The sequence below is a fragment of the Jatropha curcas genome, chromosome 5 (assembly GCF_041381405.1).
Source record: "Jatropha curcas cultivar XTBG-Jc1 chromosome 5, XTBG_Jcur_1.0, whole genome shotgun sequence".
Classification (NCBI taxonomy): domain Eukaryota; kingdom Viridiplantae; phylum Streptophyta; class Magnoliopsida; order Malpighiales; family Euphorbiaceae; genus Jatropha; species Jatropha curcas.
The window spans coordinates 28,490,011-28,511,296 of record NC_143155.1 but is presented as its reverse complement, the minus strand read 5'-3'; the positions used below and the strand labels follow the sequence as shown (position 1 = coordinate 28,511,296).

Sequence of the window (21,286 nt, the reverse complement as noted above, 5' to 3'; positions counted from 1 at the left end):
CTTGCACAAGAAAAACATCAGCCATCAGAATTGAAAACATCGGCTTCCGTTCAAGTTTCTAAAGGTTTAGTCTCCACAGGAACGCTTTCTTTCGATTTGGTTGTGTGGAAGGGTTATATAGAAACTGTAGGCGGGATCAAGTGGCGCTGTTTGGCTATGCCTTACGATGATTTTATGTTATACAATATTAACCAAACAACAGAGAAAAAGAGGAAAGGAAATCGGCTCTTTTTTAGTAACTAGTGAAAGCTAGGAATATTAATTTTCTGATTATTTGAGAATATTTTTTCATCTTTTTTTGTTTGATTGGAGGAATATATTTTCTTCTTTATTCAATATGTCCATTTTTTTATAACTTGTGCTTGGCCCTTTCTCGATTTGCAGATTGAATATTCTATTCCTGTACCTTTTTGTATATTCTCCTTTTTAATACGGCGGAGACGAAATATCCTAAACTCAATTGGTATTCAAATACGCATTGAAACTAACTAATGACTTTCTAAGTTGAAACCTAACAAGAGCTTAATTAAGAAACAAAAAGAATGAGGTACATGATTTCATCTATTTGGGCTTGGTGGGCCAGACTATCTACGAGTAACGTTCTTTTTTGTACTTCGGCTTATAGTTTGATTGGCCAGATGAGCTACAATAGCAGTTGAAATAAGATTAGAGCACGTATAAATAACAGCAATCGAACTTTCATCGCGTACACGTGGCATTGGCCTCACTATCACGCAAACTGACGCGGCCACTAGAAAGCACACGGAGGCTATTTCCGTCATTCTAGTTATAAAATCTGGTCATTGCAGTTTCAATTCAACCGCTAGCATTCGTCTTCTCTTTTATTCCGTCGGCGAGAACCATATATTCCGGCCACATGCATAGCCCACGGTCTCCTTTCCTTGGTTCTTATCAGAACCGATCGTCAATCTTTTCTCTTTCTTGATCGAATCTGGACGGTCTCTTTCTCATCCAAGACCAAGAAACCAATAGATAAGGAGGGAGACTCAAATGGAGGAGATGAAGATTCTAGAGATCAACTTGATCTCTGCGCAAGGTCTAAAGCCGCCGTCCGCCAACATACGTCGGATGCAGACATATGCTGTTGTTTGGATCGATTCCTCCACTAAACTCCGGACACGAGTTGATCGTGTTGGTAGCGGGGACCCTATCTGGAATGACAAGTTCCTCTTCAAAGTCAGTCCTGAGTTCCTCGCCGGCGAAACATCCGGTGTTTGTGTCGAAATCTACGCTGTCGGTTATCTCCGTGATGCACTCCTCGGCACCGTTCGTTTACTCATTAGCAACATCCCACTATTTTTACCTAATGAACGAATGAGGACTCCTTCCTTCATTGCTCTCCAGATTCGCCGTCCTTCTGGAAGATTCCAAGGGTTGCTTAACATCGGTGCTGTTATAAGCGACGGCTCTGATTTTGCATCCTTCAACGGAGTATCGGCCATCAGTTATCGTGATCTTGTGGGAGAGAATAATCGTCGCCGGCGCCGCTGTGATTTAAAGAAGTCGACCTCGACAGTAGAGGATGGTCATGGCGAGAATTTCTGTGGAGATTCGGGAGACATTTCTGATGGCGCTGATTCCACGACTTCTTCGTCGTCAGCCGCATCGACGGCTTTGAAAGACTGGAACGGAGTTAGAGATTCGGTGCACTTGAGGTCGTCATCTGACGGTGGAGGGCTATTTTGTGGGTTGCTGCTACATCGGAGGCTTCCAATATGCTTTTCTGCCCAGAATCTTCAGGTATATGGTGAATCTGAGAAAGAGAATTGATGAATGGGTGCGTTGATAGAACTCTTTTAGTTTTGACTAGAATGATATGTGCTGAGGCCATTCGTTTTGACACTGTTCAGTCATAGATCAGTATCTTTGGATTTGACCTTGTTGTCAACGGAGGGTATAATCTAATTCTAATCTCTGTCCTTCATCGATAGTCTTTAGTCTAATTCGTTTTGACTTCGAGTTGAATGGAAGTCAGATTTAGAGTCAGTGGCCTTTTGCATGTAATTTTTTTCCTTTTTATAAATTGAATGAATACAATTTAAACAAGGAGGCAGACTCTGGTTCTATACACAAAGAACACACACTATTTCTTAATCATGGATACAAATATGATTTACATCTTGAAACCTTGGCGACATCTGAAGGGTTACAGTAATGGCAACAGCAGCAGGCAGCAAAGGCAGAAAAAAAGAGGGCGCTTCCTCAGCAAAACCAAGATTGGCGTGCATGTAGTCATCCTTGTTATTAGCAACTTTCTGAAACCGATGAAGAAACGTTCTCATCAAGACTGGGCTTTGGAACTGGACCGGATTCCTTAGCCAGCTTAGATAAAAAAAAAAACAGTAAAATGGATAAAAATTTCTATTTCCAGATGAGCCCATTGCTTTTCCTTTTTCAAGGATCTCAAGTTCTGCGTATAGCCATTTTTTATTCCAATTTTGAGAAGAAAAAAAAAAAGGAAATTTTATATTTTACAATGCTAGGTAGGTGAAAAGCTGAAGGAGCAGCAGGTGCAGGGAGGAGAAAAGTGTAAAATAGAAGTAGATAGATAGGTGTAGGGTGTGGGAGGGAGCATAGAGGTGATTGATTGATTGATAGATAGATAGATAGATAGATAAAAAAAGAAATAATTAAAGACAGAAGCGTAGCGGAACCAATGAGAACGCAGTAGTGTAGTGTAGTTGGTGAGCGACGGAGTTTGGGAAATCGCGAAATAAATACATTGTCAGTAGTAGTATGGTTTTTCATGGGATCGATGCATGGGATACGATATCTGACGCTACGGCTTTGGGTCTGTGTCTGCTCTCTCTCTATTTCTCCGGATTTTGAGCCGATTCGCTGCTAAAGCTCAGCTCCTCTCTCCGCCTCTACGTTAACATTAGAGGTGATGTTTTGTCACCGGTGGCGCCCATATTGATTTTGTTTTATAAAAGTGTTATTAACATTAAAAAGGAAAAAAAAAAACATAGTATTTGAGTTTTTTTCTTTCTAAGTGCCAATAATTATTTTGGGATGATTGACATTTGGAAAAGCATGCTTCAATTGGCCCATATCCATTATCCAACCGTCCGTTTCATTATGATTCACTTTCGCTGTCTTTTAGTTTTGTTATTGGAGCTCATTTTCATGGCATGAATCACTGTTTCAAGGAAAAAATTCCACCTCAATGCCAGATTGATAGCACCACTTCCACAAACAATAACATGCTTAAATTCCACATCAATCAAATTATTTGAACAGAAATACAAAGAAAGACATGATAAGAAGAAGTTGAGTTGAGTTACTAACTTACTACTGCACAGTTGTAGCTTTTAAGAGAAAACAAAGTTTACCAATAAGTAAGTCCCGATAGAACGCATTTAAACAATCATAAATATCATATTTAAAAAGAGATATAATGTAAACGTAATAATTCATAAATAAATTAGTAAAAGGGTAGAGAAATACAATAATTATATACTATCGTTGGACATTTATTTGTAAAATAAGATCTTTTCAATTCAATTGAAATATAGCATTAGAAGCTTGCATATGAAAATGTTCTGCATCATGTATTGCCGTTAAATTCTGGGTTTTCCAAATACATGAAAGCAACGCCGCAGTCTTCTCGCATGTACATATACCTAATATTTACAAAGGAAAAAAAAAAAATAATGATGATATGGACACATTTTCTAACACTTGAATGTTCATTCACAACAATTTTTGGTTATTAGTTACGAACTTTTAGGTATGTATACTTTTTTATGGACATTTTTCTGCAAATACTTCGCTCGTTGAGATGAGACGACCCTTCGCTTTAGACATGCAACTGTGTTTCCTCTTCTCTCTTTATGCTATCTCTAGTTTATAATACTTGTCACATTTAAGATTTTATATTCCTTAAAAAAATTATTAAATTTGTCTAAATTACAATTAATTATTGAGTAAATTGACTATATTACTTTTAATTTAATACTAATTCTCTAAGAAACTCATTAAATTGAAGTAATAATTATTGGTTAATAAATGATAAATATGGAAAAAAAAAAGCTTTATTACTTCTTTGAACCACAAATGTTACATGTATTTTAAAATAAACTATTTTCTCAAATGTAATAAGTATGATAGAACGAAAGTAGTATTAGTATATACTATGATTATGTCCTCCTTTTCTGTTTACCTTGTTGTAGGTGCCGAGGCAAAAAATAGAGCTCAGACTACACTCAAAATTAGTTTGTATCAGAATCAGACTCATAACTGCACCTTTACATTTATACTCCTTTGAGTCAAAATATAAATTGTTTTTACGGTGAATGTTTTCTTCTAAAATATAAATCGTTTTTATAATGATCGTTTTCTTTTAAAATATAAGTCATTTTGAGTTTTTTTTTTTTAAATAATAATTTTTTTTTTCAATTTTGCTTTTATATTAGATACAATATAATGACATGAGGTAAAATGTAATTTGATCACTTCCTATAGATTTTGTCATAATTTAGGTGAATTAATTTCATTTTAATCTCATGTAAAAGCTTTTAAAAATGTATATTTTGAAATATTTAAAAGAGTTGTTAAAATTTAAACTTTAAGCTTTTACAATATGGGCGTTAATTGATAAGTGATCTAAGCAAACTTTGAGTGGAGTTTTTTCGATAAAAGTAATGCATTTTGAGCCGCGGGTGGGTCTAAACATCTCTTTCAATGTTGGGTTAGTAACTGTATATGTACATGTGTCAATCCAGACTCCATGCTTCATATGTGTTTGGTGGGCTTTACTTAATAGAATCAAGTCACCACAGGACAAAAAAAGTTACGGCTTTTTTAAAAATCCATAAAACAAAGAAAGCATAAGAAATAAACTATTAGAAGTGACACATGACTTAATGTGCACAAGATGGCTTGCCTGGAAAGAGCTATTGTGGTGTTGCCACTAACCCTCTTTTCACCACTTCACTCACTGTGACTAATTTTTAAGGTCAATGCCCACGTGCTTTTATCCTTTTGCATTACCCTTTCGTCTGCTATTAGAAATTCCAAATTAATTTATATACATCAAGATTAAGTTTTTATTGAAAAATTAAATTTTCCTCCACCTTTCATTCCTTATAGGGTTAATGAGTAATGAGGCTCCACATTATTGTGGGGTTGTAATTATAAAATAATAGTAGAAGTCTAAAATCTATTTTGTCTGCACTCTTCACCATGCCTGGGAATGCAATTACAGGTATTCCATTATGTTTGTACTGCTTGTACTTATAGAGCTGAGCTAGCAATGGCATATCCTGCAGGATATGTTTCGTTCCATTCCCTCTCTTGTTTTATGTTTTGGAGGTTTCTTGATTTATTAATATGTTAATATCGCCTGCAATCACCCATTTATACGTCTCTTTCACTTGTTGATGAACTTGGTTGCATTATTTGGTAGATCAACTTACAATAAATATGTGCAATATTGTGCATGAGATGCTTCTGACCCCATCAAATCATAGTTGCATCATTCGCTAGATTGATCTAAGTACTGCTCTAAATTTTAAATGAATCACCACAATCTCTTGTCTAATTCAAAAGTAGGTAAAGATATCTTGTGTGAAGATTTCTTTTCTAACATTTCCGTCAAGAAACCAAAAATGTATTGAATTGATTCATTCATCTCACTCAAAATGTTATAATTAAACCGAGAAAGAGAAGATTATGATATAAGAAAGAGTTGATATTTATTTTGTATGTCATATGATATTAAGGTTAATATCTTTTTTCTTTTAGGTTAGTCTTTATTATTTATTTTGAATAAGAATATAAAGTTTGAATCCGTTAAGCATGTAGGTTTTCCTCTCGTGCTACCGAAAGTAACTTGTGCAATGGTTAATTGTTTGCTTTATATCTATTTGAATGATTGAATCCAAAGTAATGACATGTATAATCTTTTAATTGTTTGTCTTTATATTTATTTGAAAATAAATTGAACGTGTGATTGTTTAATTTGTTGTGTTCATTGGGAGAGAATTAAATACAATGGGCTATGCAAAAGAAGTTACCTCATTGACGATGTATAATTGGTTATTGATTGAATTAAACGTAATAAATATAATTGATTAATATAATATTAGATAATCAATACCATATTAAGTAACAATTAATATAGCTTTTAATAATATTAATAAATTACTTAATTTATGAATTTTAACCATAATTGTTTATATTAATCAAAATAAATTATTTGAAAAAAATAGTAAAATGTATTGATTAATTATAACTTTAGATATGATTATAATTGTGAAGATAATTACTGCATCTAATATAAATAACGGTAATATTAAAAAATATCATTTACTACTCTTTAAAGTATTTAAACAATTAAAAAATATCATTTACTACTCTTTAAAGTATTTAAACAATTTATATTTTAAAACCAAATAATCACTATAAATCGATTTATATTTCTGGGTAGAGAGAGCAATATACATGTTAGCATGCAATAATTTGAGCATTTTTTCAAACAAGTAATTTGAAATGGAATGGCATTAGGTTTTGGTTAGGTAAAGGCTAAAAGAAAGTCCATAGGAAGGCATCAGATCACTCCTCAGCAGAACTAAAAAGAAGCCTCAACCTCAGCCCCGCCCAGGTCAGCTAATAACAATAATAATAATAATTATTATTATTATTAAGAAACAACCAAAAAGAAAAAGAAGGAAAAAAGGTGACCATGCCTCTCTAGTCTCCAATTTTTTTTTTTAGGTATACCTTTAATTTATTCATCCTTTTAATTTTAATTTTTCAATTTTTTTTAAAAAATTTATTCCAATAATACTTTACTCGTCTAAATTGAATTTGTAGCTCCAATCATAAGTTGTTCCTCGTGGAATGGTATCTGCTAAACCAGCTCATGACGGGCAAAGTATATTCCAAAACCCTAAAAATGAAAAAGAAGATGCAGTGGAGAAGAAAGTACGAGAAACAACAGAGCTGCCCGCAAGAACTTTATTCACATAAATTAAAGAAAATTATTGACAATTAATAACTAAAAGGGAAAACAATGGGAAAAAAAAAAAAGAAAAAAAAAAAGTCAAAAAATGTGGGGTGATGAGTAAGACAGCCTTATTACTTTCTTTTTGATGGTGGCCAAAATCCGAAATGTTTTTTCTTTTTTCTGCTCATTAAAAATCCATTACTTGCTTGAATAACACCTCAACCATCTGCACTATTTCCATGCTCTCTCTCTGCTTACACAAAAACCAAACCACACGCGCTTTCCTCCCTCTTTCTCTCTCTACCTCTCCACTAGACACCACACCCACACACTTCATCTATAGAAAAACTGCCTTCTCACTTCATTCCCTGCCTGTCGTTTTTTGTTATATCAAAAAAGGAACCGAAAAGAAACAAAAACCTCTCCTTTCTCTTTCTTTCTCTCAAATGGGTTGTTTAGGTGTGGGTTACCGGCCAAATCTGGACTGACCCATATCATGGTTATCTACCATTTCCAGAAAATATCTTCGCCATAGCCCATTTTGTTTTGGCCTCTATGTTCTTTATTGTTTTTCTTTTAATAGAGGCTTGCTCTGCACTCGCTATTCAAGAGCTCTGTTTTTCATTGTTTTTCTCTTTGCGCCATTTCTCTTCTTCTTTAAATCTGACAAAACCCAGTTCGACAGTGGCCGTGGTCTTGGCTTAAAACAGGGTATGGATTTTCATGTTTAACAACATATTTTTTTCTTTCTGTTCTTGATTTTGTTCTTTTCTTTTTATCGTGCGTTTCAGTGATCTGCTCGCGTTTCTTGATCTTCGATGTTGGTTTAGTTATTGATGGTAATGGTTTTTAGTCAAGTGGGGCTTTGATGTTTGATTGATGCTTAAGCGTCGCTTAATCTCTTCATTTCCACCTAACATTGTTCTATTATTTTGACGCTCAAAATTGTTTTTAGGGTTTGATGTGTTAAAATCACGAAAGATTGGTTTTTTGGAAACAACGCCACTTGTTTTTGGATCAAATAACTCGTTCCTCTAGGAATTCTCATTTAGAATGTTCTGTTCTTTTTGAATCATTTATTATGTTTTACTTTAAAAATGTTATATTTCTCCTTTTAGTAACAATTTAGTGATTGATTAATGTGGGAATATCTTCATGAATAATATTTCAAATCCAGATATAGTATTGCCATATCCTGTCGTTTGATTTCTTGTTTGATATTTATGGGCTCCTGGGAAAGGTTGTCTTGTATGATTTGCTTTTGGATATGTGTTTAATTTGGTGTTTGGCTGATAAATTGCTCTGATTTTATTTATTTCTGGTTATGCAATTCATTTTCTGATTACTTGATTGTCTGAGATTTAGATATTCCTTCAATTTCTTCCGAGTATGCTTGTCATTTCAGAAGTATGTCGAAAGTTGTGTTCTTTTTTCTTGAATTCTTTTCCATATTCTCAAAATTGAGTTATGCTTTTTGATCGTTCTTTGTTTATTGAATAAATTTTCTTATTGTGTGAGCGGAGTGTTGCTAATAGCTAATAGGGGAATGGTGTCAGGTTCTGGCATCCTCATTTACTGTGAGGATCAATAAGATTAGAAATTTGAGACAAATCAATGACATCAGAGACCTCAGTCTGATATAAACGGTAGGTGAACAGAATATGATTATGGGTCCTATATGTAGCTTGCTGTTTTTCTGGTCGGTTTATCAATGCAATATCATTGTTGAAGGGATGTGTTTTTTCCATGGTATGCCTACGGATGTGATCTGCCTGTAGGTTTTATATAGTAATCATAATAACTGAATTTATGAGTAATAAAAGACTATTCACCCCTGCCCCAAAATCCATCTTGCAATTTGTACATTTTAAATTTTTTTGCAATGCCAGTATAGCTATTCTAAATCTACTTTTCCTTATAGCAACTCATTTATATAAATTTTTTTGTTGCTGTTGCTGTCTCTCTACCAGTCTGCTGTTAATAGCCTCTTCATCATGGAAGGAGAGACATCATGGATCAATGATTGCTATGATGACGTGGCAAGAGATATTGGTGAGTTTGATTCGTTCTCAGAGCTTAGTGATGAAGGCAATAAAGAAATGAATGCGGTTTCTGTTGATTTAATCTTGCCTGATGATTTGTTGGAGCGGATTCTAGCCTATCTTCCCATTGCTAGCATCTTCAGAGCAGGTTCTGTGTGTAAAAGATGGCATGAGATTGTCAGTTCAAGGAGATTTTTATGGAATTGCTCACATTTTCTGTCACAAAAACCTTGGTATTTTATGTTTACAAATGCTGATGAACCTGTCGGCTATGCCTATGATCCAATCCTACGCAAATGGTATGGCATCGATCTCCCCTGCATTGAGACATCAAATTGTTTCATTGCTTCGTCTTGTGGTTTGGTGTGCTTTATGGATAATGACAGCAGAAGTGAGTTGTATGTCTGCAACCCTATTACCAAATGCTGTAAGAAGGTTGAGGAACCTCCAGGTTTAAAAATTGCTGATTACAGTGCACTTGCAATCTCTGTGAACCGGATGGCACATGGATATACAATCTCAATTGTGAAGTCTAAGCAAGTCCCAGGAAATTTTTTTCAATGGGATCTCTCTATTTATACTTATGATTCAGAAACAAGGATGTGGGTCGCTTCTTGGACGGAGGTTTTGTCAGGGTGGAGAAGCGGTGATGAGAGTGTGATATGTGACAGTGTCTTGTACATTTTGATATACTCAACTGGGGGTGGCATACCTGAGAATCGGCATGGTCTACTTACTTATAATCTCTCTAGTAGATCTTCTCATGGTTTATTGATAAGGAGTTTCATTCCAGTACCTTGTCCTCTTACTTGTGGCCGTTTGATGAATTTGAAGGAGAAGCTGGTAATGGTGGGAGGAATTGGTAAACAAGACCGGCCTGACATAATTAAGGGGATTGGTATTTGGGTTCTGAATGGTAAGGAATGGCAAGAGATTGCACGTATGCCCCATAAATTTTTTCAAGGATTTGGGGAGTTAGATGATGTTTTTGCTAGCAGTGGCACAGATGATCTTATATACATCCAGAGCTATGGAGCTCCGGCCCTTCTGGTGTTTGACATGAACCACAGACAATGGAAATGGTCACAGAAGTGCCCAGTTGCAAAGAGGTTCCCACTTCAGCTCTTCACTGGTTTTTGCTTCGAACCCCGGCTTGAGATTGAGCCATAATTTGTTTCTTATTGAATTCAATGTGGAATTTGTCTGAAATTCCCACATAGTCCTTTTTGTTTGTTTTGTCTCTTATTTTCAGTAATTCTGAAATCTGTTCTGGCAAAAAGTTTATACAAAATGTAACGGCAGATAGGGTTGCTCATTTATGAAAATGGGAATATTATTCTTTGCATTTGAAAATTCTTGAGTACAACTTTGTCACTAGGTTTCTGATAAACAGTTTATTTGATGGAGGTACCTGCCTTTCCATAGGTGTGGCTAAGTGGCATTTTAAAAATACTTGGGTACAACTTTGTCGCTGGGCTTATTAATCAAAGTACCTGCCTTGTCAATCTATTAGGTTTAATTGTATTACATGACCGGCTCATCAATGGTAGTCTTAATGTTTTCATTGTCTGGATATTAATGATCTTTTTTCAATATAGAAAAAGGAGGGGATGGAGAAACTCTGGTGGTTTTCTGGATTTGGTAATTCTGGCATCACCGTATATAATGACGGTCAAAATCTGGACTACAGGTTTTTGTGTCTCTACCAGGTTCCATTGTCAAAATGTAGAATGTGTTCCCAAAATGTTCATGATGATGATTGTTTTCTTGACATGTGCTTTAAGCACATTACTGCTGGGATCTATTAGCTTATTTTATTTCCCTGTTAGCATATTTTACTACATAATCTTCGTTTTACAGAAAACAGGTACAAACTAAAAAATAAAAACAAACCGTTTTGTTTGAACAAAAAAAAAAAAAAAAACAAACCAACACGTATGGGCTCCGTCTTTCTCGAATCTGAACGAGAATAGGAAATAGAATCTAAAGATGGACTATGAATGGCGGAATCATAACTAAATCTGGCGCGAAAAGATGGTGACTTTAACTGAATGTCAACTAGTACAATAGAAAACAGAGGAAGAAAGAGCTGAAACTGAGCTAAAAAAAAAAAAAAAACCCGATGATTTTACATTTTGTTTATCTGAAGAATTTTATCAGGGATTTAGAGGGAGAGGGGGTCTGAAATCGGAATCCCCATAACGGATAATCAAAATTATCCATAGATGCCTTTAGTTTATTATAAAATACTATATGCTCTTGCTTTGAATGTTGTTTTTTCAAAGCATTTTTTGTAAACTACCGAATGTGCCTTTAAAATACCATATATTCCGTTTTTTTTTTTTTTTTAATTATAAAATTATATGTGGTATACTATATATACCTTTGAATCAAACTTATCAGTTTGCTTTTATTGATTTTGTCTAAATATTTCACCCACATAAATTTTTTTTTTTTAATTTTATTGGGAACAAAAATTATAGACTGAGAAATAATTTAAAAGAATTTTGGGCTTATAAAAAGTAGAATTTGCAAATAGTGAAGCTAATCGTATGATTATCTTAAAGGGAAAGTTTTATTTAATAAAATAATTAATTGAATTAATTTATCGTATATTTATTAATACGGGTACTTTTAGTCTTTTTACCAATTTCTCATATTATTCCTGTCAACTAAAAATATGAATGTAATATGAATTTTTATTCTGAAATGCGTCTAAATACAAAAATAAATATTCTGTTTTTATTTAATTTCTTACTCTGCATTAAACATAGCCTTATGGTTTTAGGCATCAAGTTTTTACAATAAATACAAAAATAAATCTCTCTCAATACTCAATTTTTGGAAGAAACTTTAAATATTTACAATTTAAAACATTTTCTTAAAATCTATTTCGTCAAATCTACAATTGAACACAAAATATTATTAATATTTACAAATTGTCCACAATATTATCAATATTGTTAGACTTAAAAAAAAAAAAACCCTTAATTTTACGTATAAGGTGCCAAATCACGGAATTAGAATAAAAGATTAGCCCAAAGCCTAGTAATTAAAACCCATGTAGACGCCCAGCAAAACCCTAACTAAATCTGGCGCGAAAGGCTCGTGAATTTAGGATTATAAAGCTCAAAATCTCACACCGCCAGTGTCACTTGGTGATAGTCATAAACTGATAAACAGCAAGTCAGAACTAATTTTTGAAGAGAACTAAAACTAAATAGAAACCGGAAAAACTGAATCCAAATGTATATACTGATCAATTCATTAGTACATAATGTGATTCCAGAAAGAGAACAAAACACTCGTTCATTTCTTTGAAGACCAAAGGTACTTTTTCTGTAAATTTATATTCATCTTCTTCTTCACTCTCTGTTGATTTGCGGGAATCAAATCACTGTTTATTGATTTCGTAATCCTACTTTCGTTCAAAAATTTCCTTCTATATCGGATAATCCTGATTGCGTATTTTATTTTGCAAATTGTAAAGAGGTCATCGCCGCACCGAATTAGTTTTATCAATTGATTTACGGATCAAATTAGGTTTTATCGGTTCTTGATTGTCTTCTGTGCGAAGAATATGATTTGTGGATGCATTTTGTAATTGATATTCTTTTGCGAAACCGATGACTGATAATAATCTACATATGGACATTTTCTACTTGGTTCTTGTCCTTCTCAGAAATTTAAAACAATAATAATAATAATAATAATAATAATAATAATAATAATAAATGGAATGCTGCAAGGATGGGAAATGTAAGGCAACATCTGAAATTGAAATATCAGATACTGGGATGGATCTCAGACATAGAAGTCTTTGTTTCTTTCCCACATTTTTTAAAATTATTTTTCTAGTTAAGAGAGCTGTAGCATATATCATATTGATGAATGAATATCTGACTGTGTCATCTTTAGCTTTATTGGCAAATCAAGTCTGATTGTGATCTTTTAGAAGCAGAGGGCATAATTGAATACAGTCTTTGGATTGATTTAGCCATGCAAACTCCATTTCCAGGTGATTTCTTCAACCAGAAATCCTCTATCGTTCTGAATGGTAAATTTCAGCCATGGTCATTGAGCTCGTCTTTAATCTTTCCAAACCTCAAATTGCTGCAAAAGATTACAATTTTTTTTTTTTTTTTTTTTTTTTTTTTTTTTTTACTTTCAATTTACTTAGATTGCTAGGGGAATATACTGATTAATAGCTGCTGTGGCCTACTGTGGCCACCTGCCAGAAATCTTTCTAATTGCCCTAATTGAGAGAGAGAGAGAGAGAGGGCAACTTCGAATTTGAATAGAGGTTATATCTTAGTTTTAGTAAAATGGTTTTAATAGATTTTCATGCTGGGTTTCTAGGAAGTTACTGACTGGAATGCAGCTCCTGCTACCTGCTAGACTTCTGTTATTTTCCTCTGATTTTGACAAAGAAATATCAGGGCAATTGGTTAACTTTGAATGGTAATCTTTACTTCACCGGTCGAGCTTATGAAAAACTCTCCTTGCTTAACAAACTGGTTTTTAGTATTTGGCAACACCATAATGTTGGTATATACAAAACTATGTGGTTATGAGACTTCAAATTTGAAGCTCAACCAGTTAATTAAAGTTGTTTTTAGAGTAATTATGGTTGCATGATTCTGACTAAATATGTGACATTTTCTTTTAAATTATTAGTTTGACGACGGTTCTGTTTTTTTTATATACATGCTTCTGAATCTTTTTCATTCCACTTTCATGTAACCTCCATTTGTGTCACATTATCTGGTTCATATATAGGGGAGAGAAAATCTAAACAACACAAATAAATGAGGTCTACATAGTTATGATTAATTGGCTAACCATAACTTCTGTAATTCTACAGGTTCAACTTATTTCAGAATTTCTGATTGCAAGGATAAAAATGAGAATTGACCCTTGCTTTTTCCTTTACTATTAGCTGTTTTCTTTGCATTGCATATCTGTGGGCAGTGCTTGGGGGCTTTTCTTACCATAGATGTTGGACGGCATTAATTATTCTCTCTTCATTCTTCTATACCTTATATACCAGTACAAATTTTCATTTCTGTTCTATTTCCCCTCATTTTTGCTGTTGATTTGACAGGGATATGAATCTTTACCTCTAAAAGTTCTCAAGACTTCACAATTTGCAAGCGTGAATGGTTTAAATCACCATTTCTTCCACGAATTTAATAAGATTCTTATCCTATTATTAACGAAAGTGACATAGTGAACTCTGAATGAGCCACTATTAAATCATCCTCTCTTACACTTGCAACTATCCAGGTTGGAGAGCATTGAAGGATCAAAATTATAATAAATGCACCATTGACAAAAAAACAATAATAAAAAAAAAAATACAAATGCTCCCAGTTAAAGATCTCAACTATTTCAATTATAAATTTGAATTCATAATTTTTTAATTTTGTGAAATACTCCAATGGTCATATTTACAAAAGTATCCCGACACTATCCCATCCCGAAAATAATTTTTTCTACGAATTGTAGAGCTCATACGCTTAACTCAAGCTTTGCTTACAACTTTATTCAAACATATTGGAGCAGACAAATAGGTGGAGACTGATATGGTCAAATCCTATATTTGAGTGGTAGGTTAAAAAAGAAACACTAAAACACAAGGAAAGAAAAGCATAAACACAAAATAAATGGGTCAAAAGACCATAGTAGGTGGTCTCATAATTAGCCGTGGGTAATGTTTGGTTATTTCATGATTGCTCTTAGTTGGAGGAAATATTTGGGTTGCTGTGAGTATTTATAGATGCCATGCCATGCCATGCCAAATGCCCTTCCCTTTTGGACCACTCCCCTCCAACCCAACCCAACACCACAAACTGCATAGCAAGTGGTCCATCCTTCCGTCTTGTTTGTTTGTGCTCCTTAATAATTTATCTTAGTCATTTGTATGCATATATTATATATCTCTAGGTTCTAGTGATCTATTGATTCTGTTTACTTGTTTGACTGTTAATAGGCACATAAATTATAATTCTGCAAAATAACATCCTTAAAAGAAACAATAAAACAAAGTTTATTATAAAACTAGCACGAGAGGGTCATATATGGATTTTGGACCACAATATGGATTTTGGTCGTGTCTGACAGCCATTACTGCTACTGGGACATTTTTTTCAAGGAAGTAAGTTTTGGCTTTGGATTCAGCTGACCTGTTCTTTCTGTTAGGTCCTACATGCTGCTTATGTGGGTCAGCTGCCCTGCCAGCCACATTGGTTCTTCAAATTTTATTACCATCTAATGTTTGAAAATTAGAGTTTTTTTTATTGATAAATTAAAGTTAATTACTTTTTTTTTTTTAAATGTATGATCTCATTCCTCTGATTGGTTTTAAACTTGTAGAATTTACTAATTATTTAATTAAGATCAAAATTGTTTAGTCAACAAAGTAGCATGTGCTTTTGCTTTGCACTGTACGTGAGAACTGAAAAACTAATCCAAAATAAGTCTTCGTATAACATGTGCGTTACTATTGTTTTACCCTAATCACGTATTCCACCTCAACCTATATGGCTTAGGTCGCTACGATTTAGGGCAGAGGTTAAAATTTCATAAACACTTAAAAGAAGTGAACAAATGCCACATAGCCCACCGTCAAACGCTAAAGTAAAAATTTTCAGCAGGAGAACAAGAGCCAGCAACTTTTGAGCGGAGTCCCAGTAGACAGAGGAAGAGCAGAGATGAGAGTTAGCACTTATCTCTACTGAATTGGAAGTTTAAAAAAAAAAAAAAAAGGAAAAAAGAAAAAAAGCAGATGAGCATAAGAGAGAAGAACCCCCAGTTTGAAATTTGAAGAGAAAGAGGCAGCAGACATGGAAAGAAAAGAAAAAGGTGTGGTGGAGAGAGAAAAGAAAGGAAAAAAGAAACAAAAATTGGAAGGTGGTAAAAAGTTGAAACGAGGGTTGATACTGGTAGGGAAAAGAGCAGGCCCATCCACTCCATCTTCCACTTGGAGGCTTCAGTTCTCTGCTCTTGATGGGAATAACGGCAATAACCCAATTCAAGAATTCCTAAATACTACTACTACTGCATCTGCTAGAAAGCTCTGTGCCAATCTTTGGGAGATTCAGCCTCAGTTCCAACTTTTACGTTCTAAAATGAGCAAGAATGTTGGTCCTGAAGGAGCTAGCCGTGGCCACCGCAAGAACAAGAAGGTCTTTGAGCTTGACACTCGAGGGATTGACATTCCTAGTGATCCACTTGATCAGGTTTGCCAAATTTTCCTTCCCATGTTACATTCTTTACTTTGTCGGCTTGGTTCATGAGGTTTTGGATTTTTTTTTTTTTTTTTTTTTTGTCATTATCAATTTTTTTAATTTGTTTTTGTTTGATTTTACATTTTTTATGTCGGTGGGTTTTGCTTGCTGGCCTTCCTCTTTTTATTTTGCAATTGAGATTTTTGGTTAATTAACTATTAATCTGTTATTAATGCAGAAAAAGTTCACTTTCTTTTCAGCTCTGCAACTTGCATATTTATTGTTCAAAAATCATATTTAGTTGTTTTAACTTTGCAGGTGGTCCATGAACTGATTTTGGTACCTATTTGTGATTTGGTAGTTTCACTTTGAGTCTAAACGTTTCCATTTTTGGATCAGGTGGTCTATATTTTCCTAAATCATTTACTGTATTCGAAAATTGAGTTTATGTCCGTTGGACTCCGAAAATTAAAAGTACGGTATAATTTTGCTACAAGAAGAAGTTATTTGGCTTTAGAAGTGTATATATCCTGCTGAATGGATTTCTTTTGCCCAAATGAATTCAAACAGATGGGTACTTTGTTTATTTGCTTTCTGATGTTTATTTTATCTACAATGCTTTAACTGTTCTTTAGTTGTTAATTACTTACTATTGAAATTTGGTTGATGTAAAAATAGACATCTTGTATGTATGGTAGAACAATAAATTGAATTCCATGTCTCTAGCTTTGGCTATTATTTTCAAAAAGTAGTTTATACCTACTCTGATATTCCTGCAGCCAGCAAGTGCAGGTCCCTCAAAGAGACATGTTGCACAACCCCTGATACAAGATCATCAATTCATTGATAGAAAAATTCATGCTTTACAGCCTATATCTTCTGCAAGTTGTGGTAGCTCAGTGGAGGTAATAAAATTATAATTCCTTTACTATTTCATTTCTCAAAAAAGATTTTGTACTTAATATAAAATACAAAACTGGAAAATAATGTATCCTGTGATTGAAGAAAATTTAGTAGAAATAAACTGCTTTTTCTATAGCCTAATATACGAAAACAGTATAGAGGTGCAGTTTCAGTGTTTTTACTTTCATCAATGATTTTCCTCAACGGTTGCATCTTTCTTGTGTTCCTTGTGCTTCCTCAGATAGTTCTTTAGTTACAGCGCTCTTGTTTTCCCATTTTATTGCGACACCCTTCTTCTTCACAGGTACTGCCTCATAAACTTGTGGAGTCTCCTAATAGCTCTTTGGATTTTAGAGGCAGGATAGGTGAGTCGAGTTATCACCTCAAAACATCAGCAGAATTACTCAAGGTGCTTAATCGGATTTGGAGTCTTGAAGAACATCAGACGTGCAATATGTCACTGTTAAAATCTTTGAAAATGGAACTAGATCATTCTCAGTCACAAATAAAGGAGTTGCTCAAAGAGAAACAAACTAACAGGAAAGAAATGGATGATTTGATGAAGCAAGTTGCAGAAGATAAAATCGTTAGAAAAAATAAAGAGCAGGACCGAATCAAAGCTGTCATTCAGTCATCAAGAAAAGAGGTAGAAGATGAAAGGAAGCTAAGGAAACACTCAGAAAGCCTGCACCGGAAGCTAGCTCGAGAGCTTTCTGAAGTCAAATCTGCTTTCTCTAATGCTTTAAAGGAACTTGAGAGGGAAAGGAAAGCACGGATTTTGTTGGAAAATTTATGCGATGAGTTTGCCAAGGGAATCAGAGCTTATGAACAAGAGGTCCGGTCCCTAAGGCACAGACCTGAGACAGATCATGTTGCTAGGCCTGGAAAACCTGACCGCCTGGTTCTCCATATTTCAGAAGCATGGCTTGATGAGCGAATGCAAACGAGACTAGCAGAAGCTCAAAATGAGCTTGTTGAAAAGAATACAATAGTTGACAAGTTAAGTCTAGATATAGAAACCTTTCTCCAAGCTAGACATTCCAATGAACTGAAGGAAGACAGTAGCTTTATTAAAGAAGCAATAAACAACTGCTCACGGCGGGAGTCCTTTCCACTAAATGAGGCTGTAAGTGCACCTAGAGATGCTGCTGATGAAGAAGATTCTATTGATAGTGATTCAAATTGTTTTGAACTAAACAAAAGCACAGGTAAAAAACAGAACACCGGCAACTCCAAACGACGAGGTAATACTAATTGTTCTTCAGAAAGCCATCTTAAGGAAATAAAGAGTTCAGATACTAAAAAGAGAATGGCAAGGAAACATGCTCGATTGAACTCAAATGGTGTGGTGGATAAGTTAATCAGAAATCATTCCTTATCATCTGAAGGAGATAGAATTCATCCTGAAAGTGATTTGAAGGAAGACTGTTGTGTTAAGCCTGTTTTTGCTGCAGGACATTCAAGTCCAGTGCAGAAGTGGATATCAAAATTGGCATCCCCAGAGTTTGATAAAACTGAATCTTCCTTGCAGTTGCATAGGGGCATAAATGAAAATAGTACATTGAAGGAAAAACTACTAGAAGCGAGATTGGACAGTCAGAAATCTCGATCAAAACTCTCTAAAGCTTCTCTTTAGGATCTGTCTGAAACAGTATAGTAAGCTTTCTCATAAATAGTTTATGTATGTTAGTTGCAGGGAAATATCTTTCTTATGAAACTTTTTCATTCTGCAATGTTTCTAAATAGATGAAATGTTAGTTTTGCACTTGTAAAAAACTTAAATTTTACTAAAAAGTAAATTAGATTATGAGACTCAACCAAAATTTAGTAATTCTAGAATAAATAGATCATTCTCCCAATGTTGAGAAAATATTTTATATGGAATCATTAACTACAACTTAGGCATTTTTTAGTTCATTGGAACCCAAAAAAGCAATGGCTTTTTGTGGCGTTTATTTATTTATTTATTTAAGTCTCCGCCCGATAGAATTTTGAAGGACAGGACGTGCCGAAAGGAAAATTTTTTTATGACCCATTTTCAATTTTGTAGTCGGTTCATTCCTATCTCATTTAAAGTGAAGTCCAACAGTTTCACTAATCAAATTCATTTCATAAAATTACTAGTATTTGATAATCAGCTGTTTTATAGATTGATACCATGTCATTAATCACTAATTGCTTTTGACCACGATGATGCCAAGTGATGTTATTGTACTTTCTTCCTCCAATAACTAAAATTAATGAAAAGCAAACCAGAAACACTGTCTTGACTAATAAAATATACCATGCATAAAAAAGAACCAGAATCTAATTGCATTGCAGCAATATGAAAGTGAAAGAAAGAGTAAGCACAGGTAAGAAATGACCTACCGTGGCCTCCACCATAAACAAATTAGGTTGGATTAGAGTCTCTAATTGCGGACAGATATTTGTTCATTAAGTGACAGAGACGCCACTATATTTAAAGAATTAGTATTAAACTGCGTATAATGGAATCTTTTCATCTGAGAAAACCGATTCCGGCCATCATGATTCATTTTTATGACAGTGAGAAGCAACTCAATTAATTGAAAATTGAATCCCAGTTCAACCAATGATCTAAAACATTAATGTTAGATGAAAAAAGATACCAGTAACCATTAATTTGGCTTTGATTTCAAAAAAATTTTGACAAGAATATCCATTTAAAGATACTATTTTTTAAATGTATGTTGAAACAAACGGTTGTGATCGAGTGTTAAGTTAATTCATAGCACTATATAAGGATCTCTCTTCTTCACCTAATCCTGCAACAAACTTCTTTCGTTAATTCTTAATTGTGTTTTCATTCTATTAGTAATTAATTAACTATATGTATATCTGTTGGGGTTTTTGGTGAGGCTTAATAGAGCTCTCCTCACTCCTACTATAAAGGAGATGATAGTAGGCCATGGCTGCTAGTTCATGAATACCCCTGGGTGCGCATATAGGGGTTGCGCAGGCTAAGGGTTTGCATGACCTTGGAGACATGGTTACCTTGGTCTTTTTCATATTGGAGTGAAGGGAGCTCTGTTGTCTTTCTAACAATCTTTATTTTTATTATATATGATTTCCCTGATTTTCTTTAATTTCACCCGAAATTATATTTTTACTGTGTTAATTATTGTTTGCGCTGACGTTGAATTTCTTGGCTTGATTGTTTTTCTTTTTTGTAAGGACGCAGCTTCCATTGATTCGGACGATTGCAATGTTTCAGGAAGAATCAATGTGTCAGGATTCTTGTTTAAGTTCTTAGTCTTGGGGAATAAGTCCATGTCCAAGAATCTGCAACATGGTATGTTTTCTGGAGCAATGCGAATATACGTGATTGGGACACAGGATAGAGTTGATGTCCACAATCATGAAGCCGGAAAAAAAGTTTCCGGCATAGTTAGATGGTGGTGCCACCTCCAGCTGCTTTCTTGAAATGTAATATAATTGTATTGGCAGAAGCGTTGGCTTCCATGGAGATGCGGTCGAGTAGGAGAGTGTCGTTGTTCATGGTCATTGGTCATGACTGTAAATCAGTTCTTCAGCAGTGCAATGGGTTAACTCTTCATTGCGTTCGTAGGTGGCTCACTCACAGGCTAGAATGACCTCTTCATATGCTGGTCCTACAACTTGAGAGTGTCTTTCAGACTTTCGTAATCTGATCAGTTTGTATTTTCCTTGCAATGGTCAAGATTCTATGCAAATGATTTCTTGCCCTTCATTTTGGTCCAATTCATATTTATTTGAAACTTGAATCTTTTCTAATTAAGTGGCAGTAATAATTAGTGACTTTTGGTCAACTTTCCATAGCAATACGCAATTAGTGAATTCGCAATGGCCAATTGGCAATTATTTCATACCATATTTTTACTAATTTTAATTCTTGCAAATAATAAAGATTCTGCTGCTCCATATATATACACACACGGATTTATGAATATAAGATTCTTTATATAAGAATAAAGCAAATCTAGATGCAAAAAAAAAAAAAAAAAAAAAGAAAATTACAGTTGGTAATACTGTAATAGTATTCGTCAAAAATAATATATCTACATTAAAAAATGAATTAGGATTTTTCACTGACATAGACAATAAGATGTTAGGTTCAAGCCCTCTTGATAAAGTAGAGAACT

At 34.2% G+C, this 21,286-nt stretch overlaps 3 protein-coding genes across 5 annotated transcripts; all 3 read left to right on the top strand.

The window, feature by feature from the left end:
* Positions 1-619: 619 nt before the first annotated feature.
* On the top strand, positions 620-2,067 carry LOC105642903 (Calcium-dependent lipid-binding (CaLB domain) family protein). The gene has a single exon (XM_012227890.4). The coding sequence runs from the start codon at positions 1,012-1,014 to the stop codon at positions 1,789-1,791; it is 780 nt and encodes a 259-aa protein (XP_012083280.1). The 5' UTR covers positions 620-1,011; the 3' UTR covers positions 1,792-2,067.
* Positions 2,068-7,200: 5,133 nt separating this feature from the next.
* HWS (Galactose oxidase/kelch repeat superfamily protein) lies at positions 7,201-10,365 on the top strand. 3 transcript variants are annotated; one of them, XM_089722009.1, is made up of 3 exons: positions 7,201-7,681; positions 8,527-8,616; positions 8,941-10,365. In XM_089722009.1, exon 3 carries the CDS (start codon positions 8,965-8,967, stop codon positions 10,180-10,182), a length of 1,218 nt encoding a protein of 405 aa, XP_089578135.1. In that variant the 5' UTR covers positions 7,201-7,681; positions 8,527-8,616; positions 8,941-8,964; the 3' UTR covers positions 10,183-10,365. The 3 variants fall into 3 exon arrangements, with proteins under 3 accessions (XP_089578135.1, XP_089578133.1, XP_089578134.1); XM_089722007.1 differs by lacking the exon at positions 8,527-8,616 and having other exon boundaries at positions 7,202-7,681; XM_089722008.1 differs by lacking the exon at positions 7,201-7,681 and having other exon boundaries at positions 7,688-8,616.
* Positions 10,366-15,558: 5,193 nt separating this feature from the next.
* On the top strand, positions 15,559-18,877 carry LOC105642900 (myosin heavy chain-like protein). Its single transcript, XM_089722058.1, has 3 exons — positions 15,559-16,253; positions 17,021-17,146; positions 17,449-18,877. Exons 1-3 carry the CDS (start codon positions 15,858-15,860, stop codon positions 18,778-18,780), a joined length of 1,854 nt encoding a protein of 617 aa, XP_089578184.1. The 5' UTR covers positions 15,559-15,857; the 3' UTR covers positions 18,781-18,877.
* Positions 18,878-21,286: the final 2,409 nt, after the last annotated feature.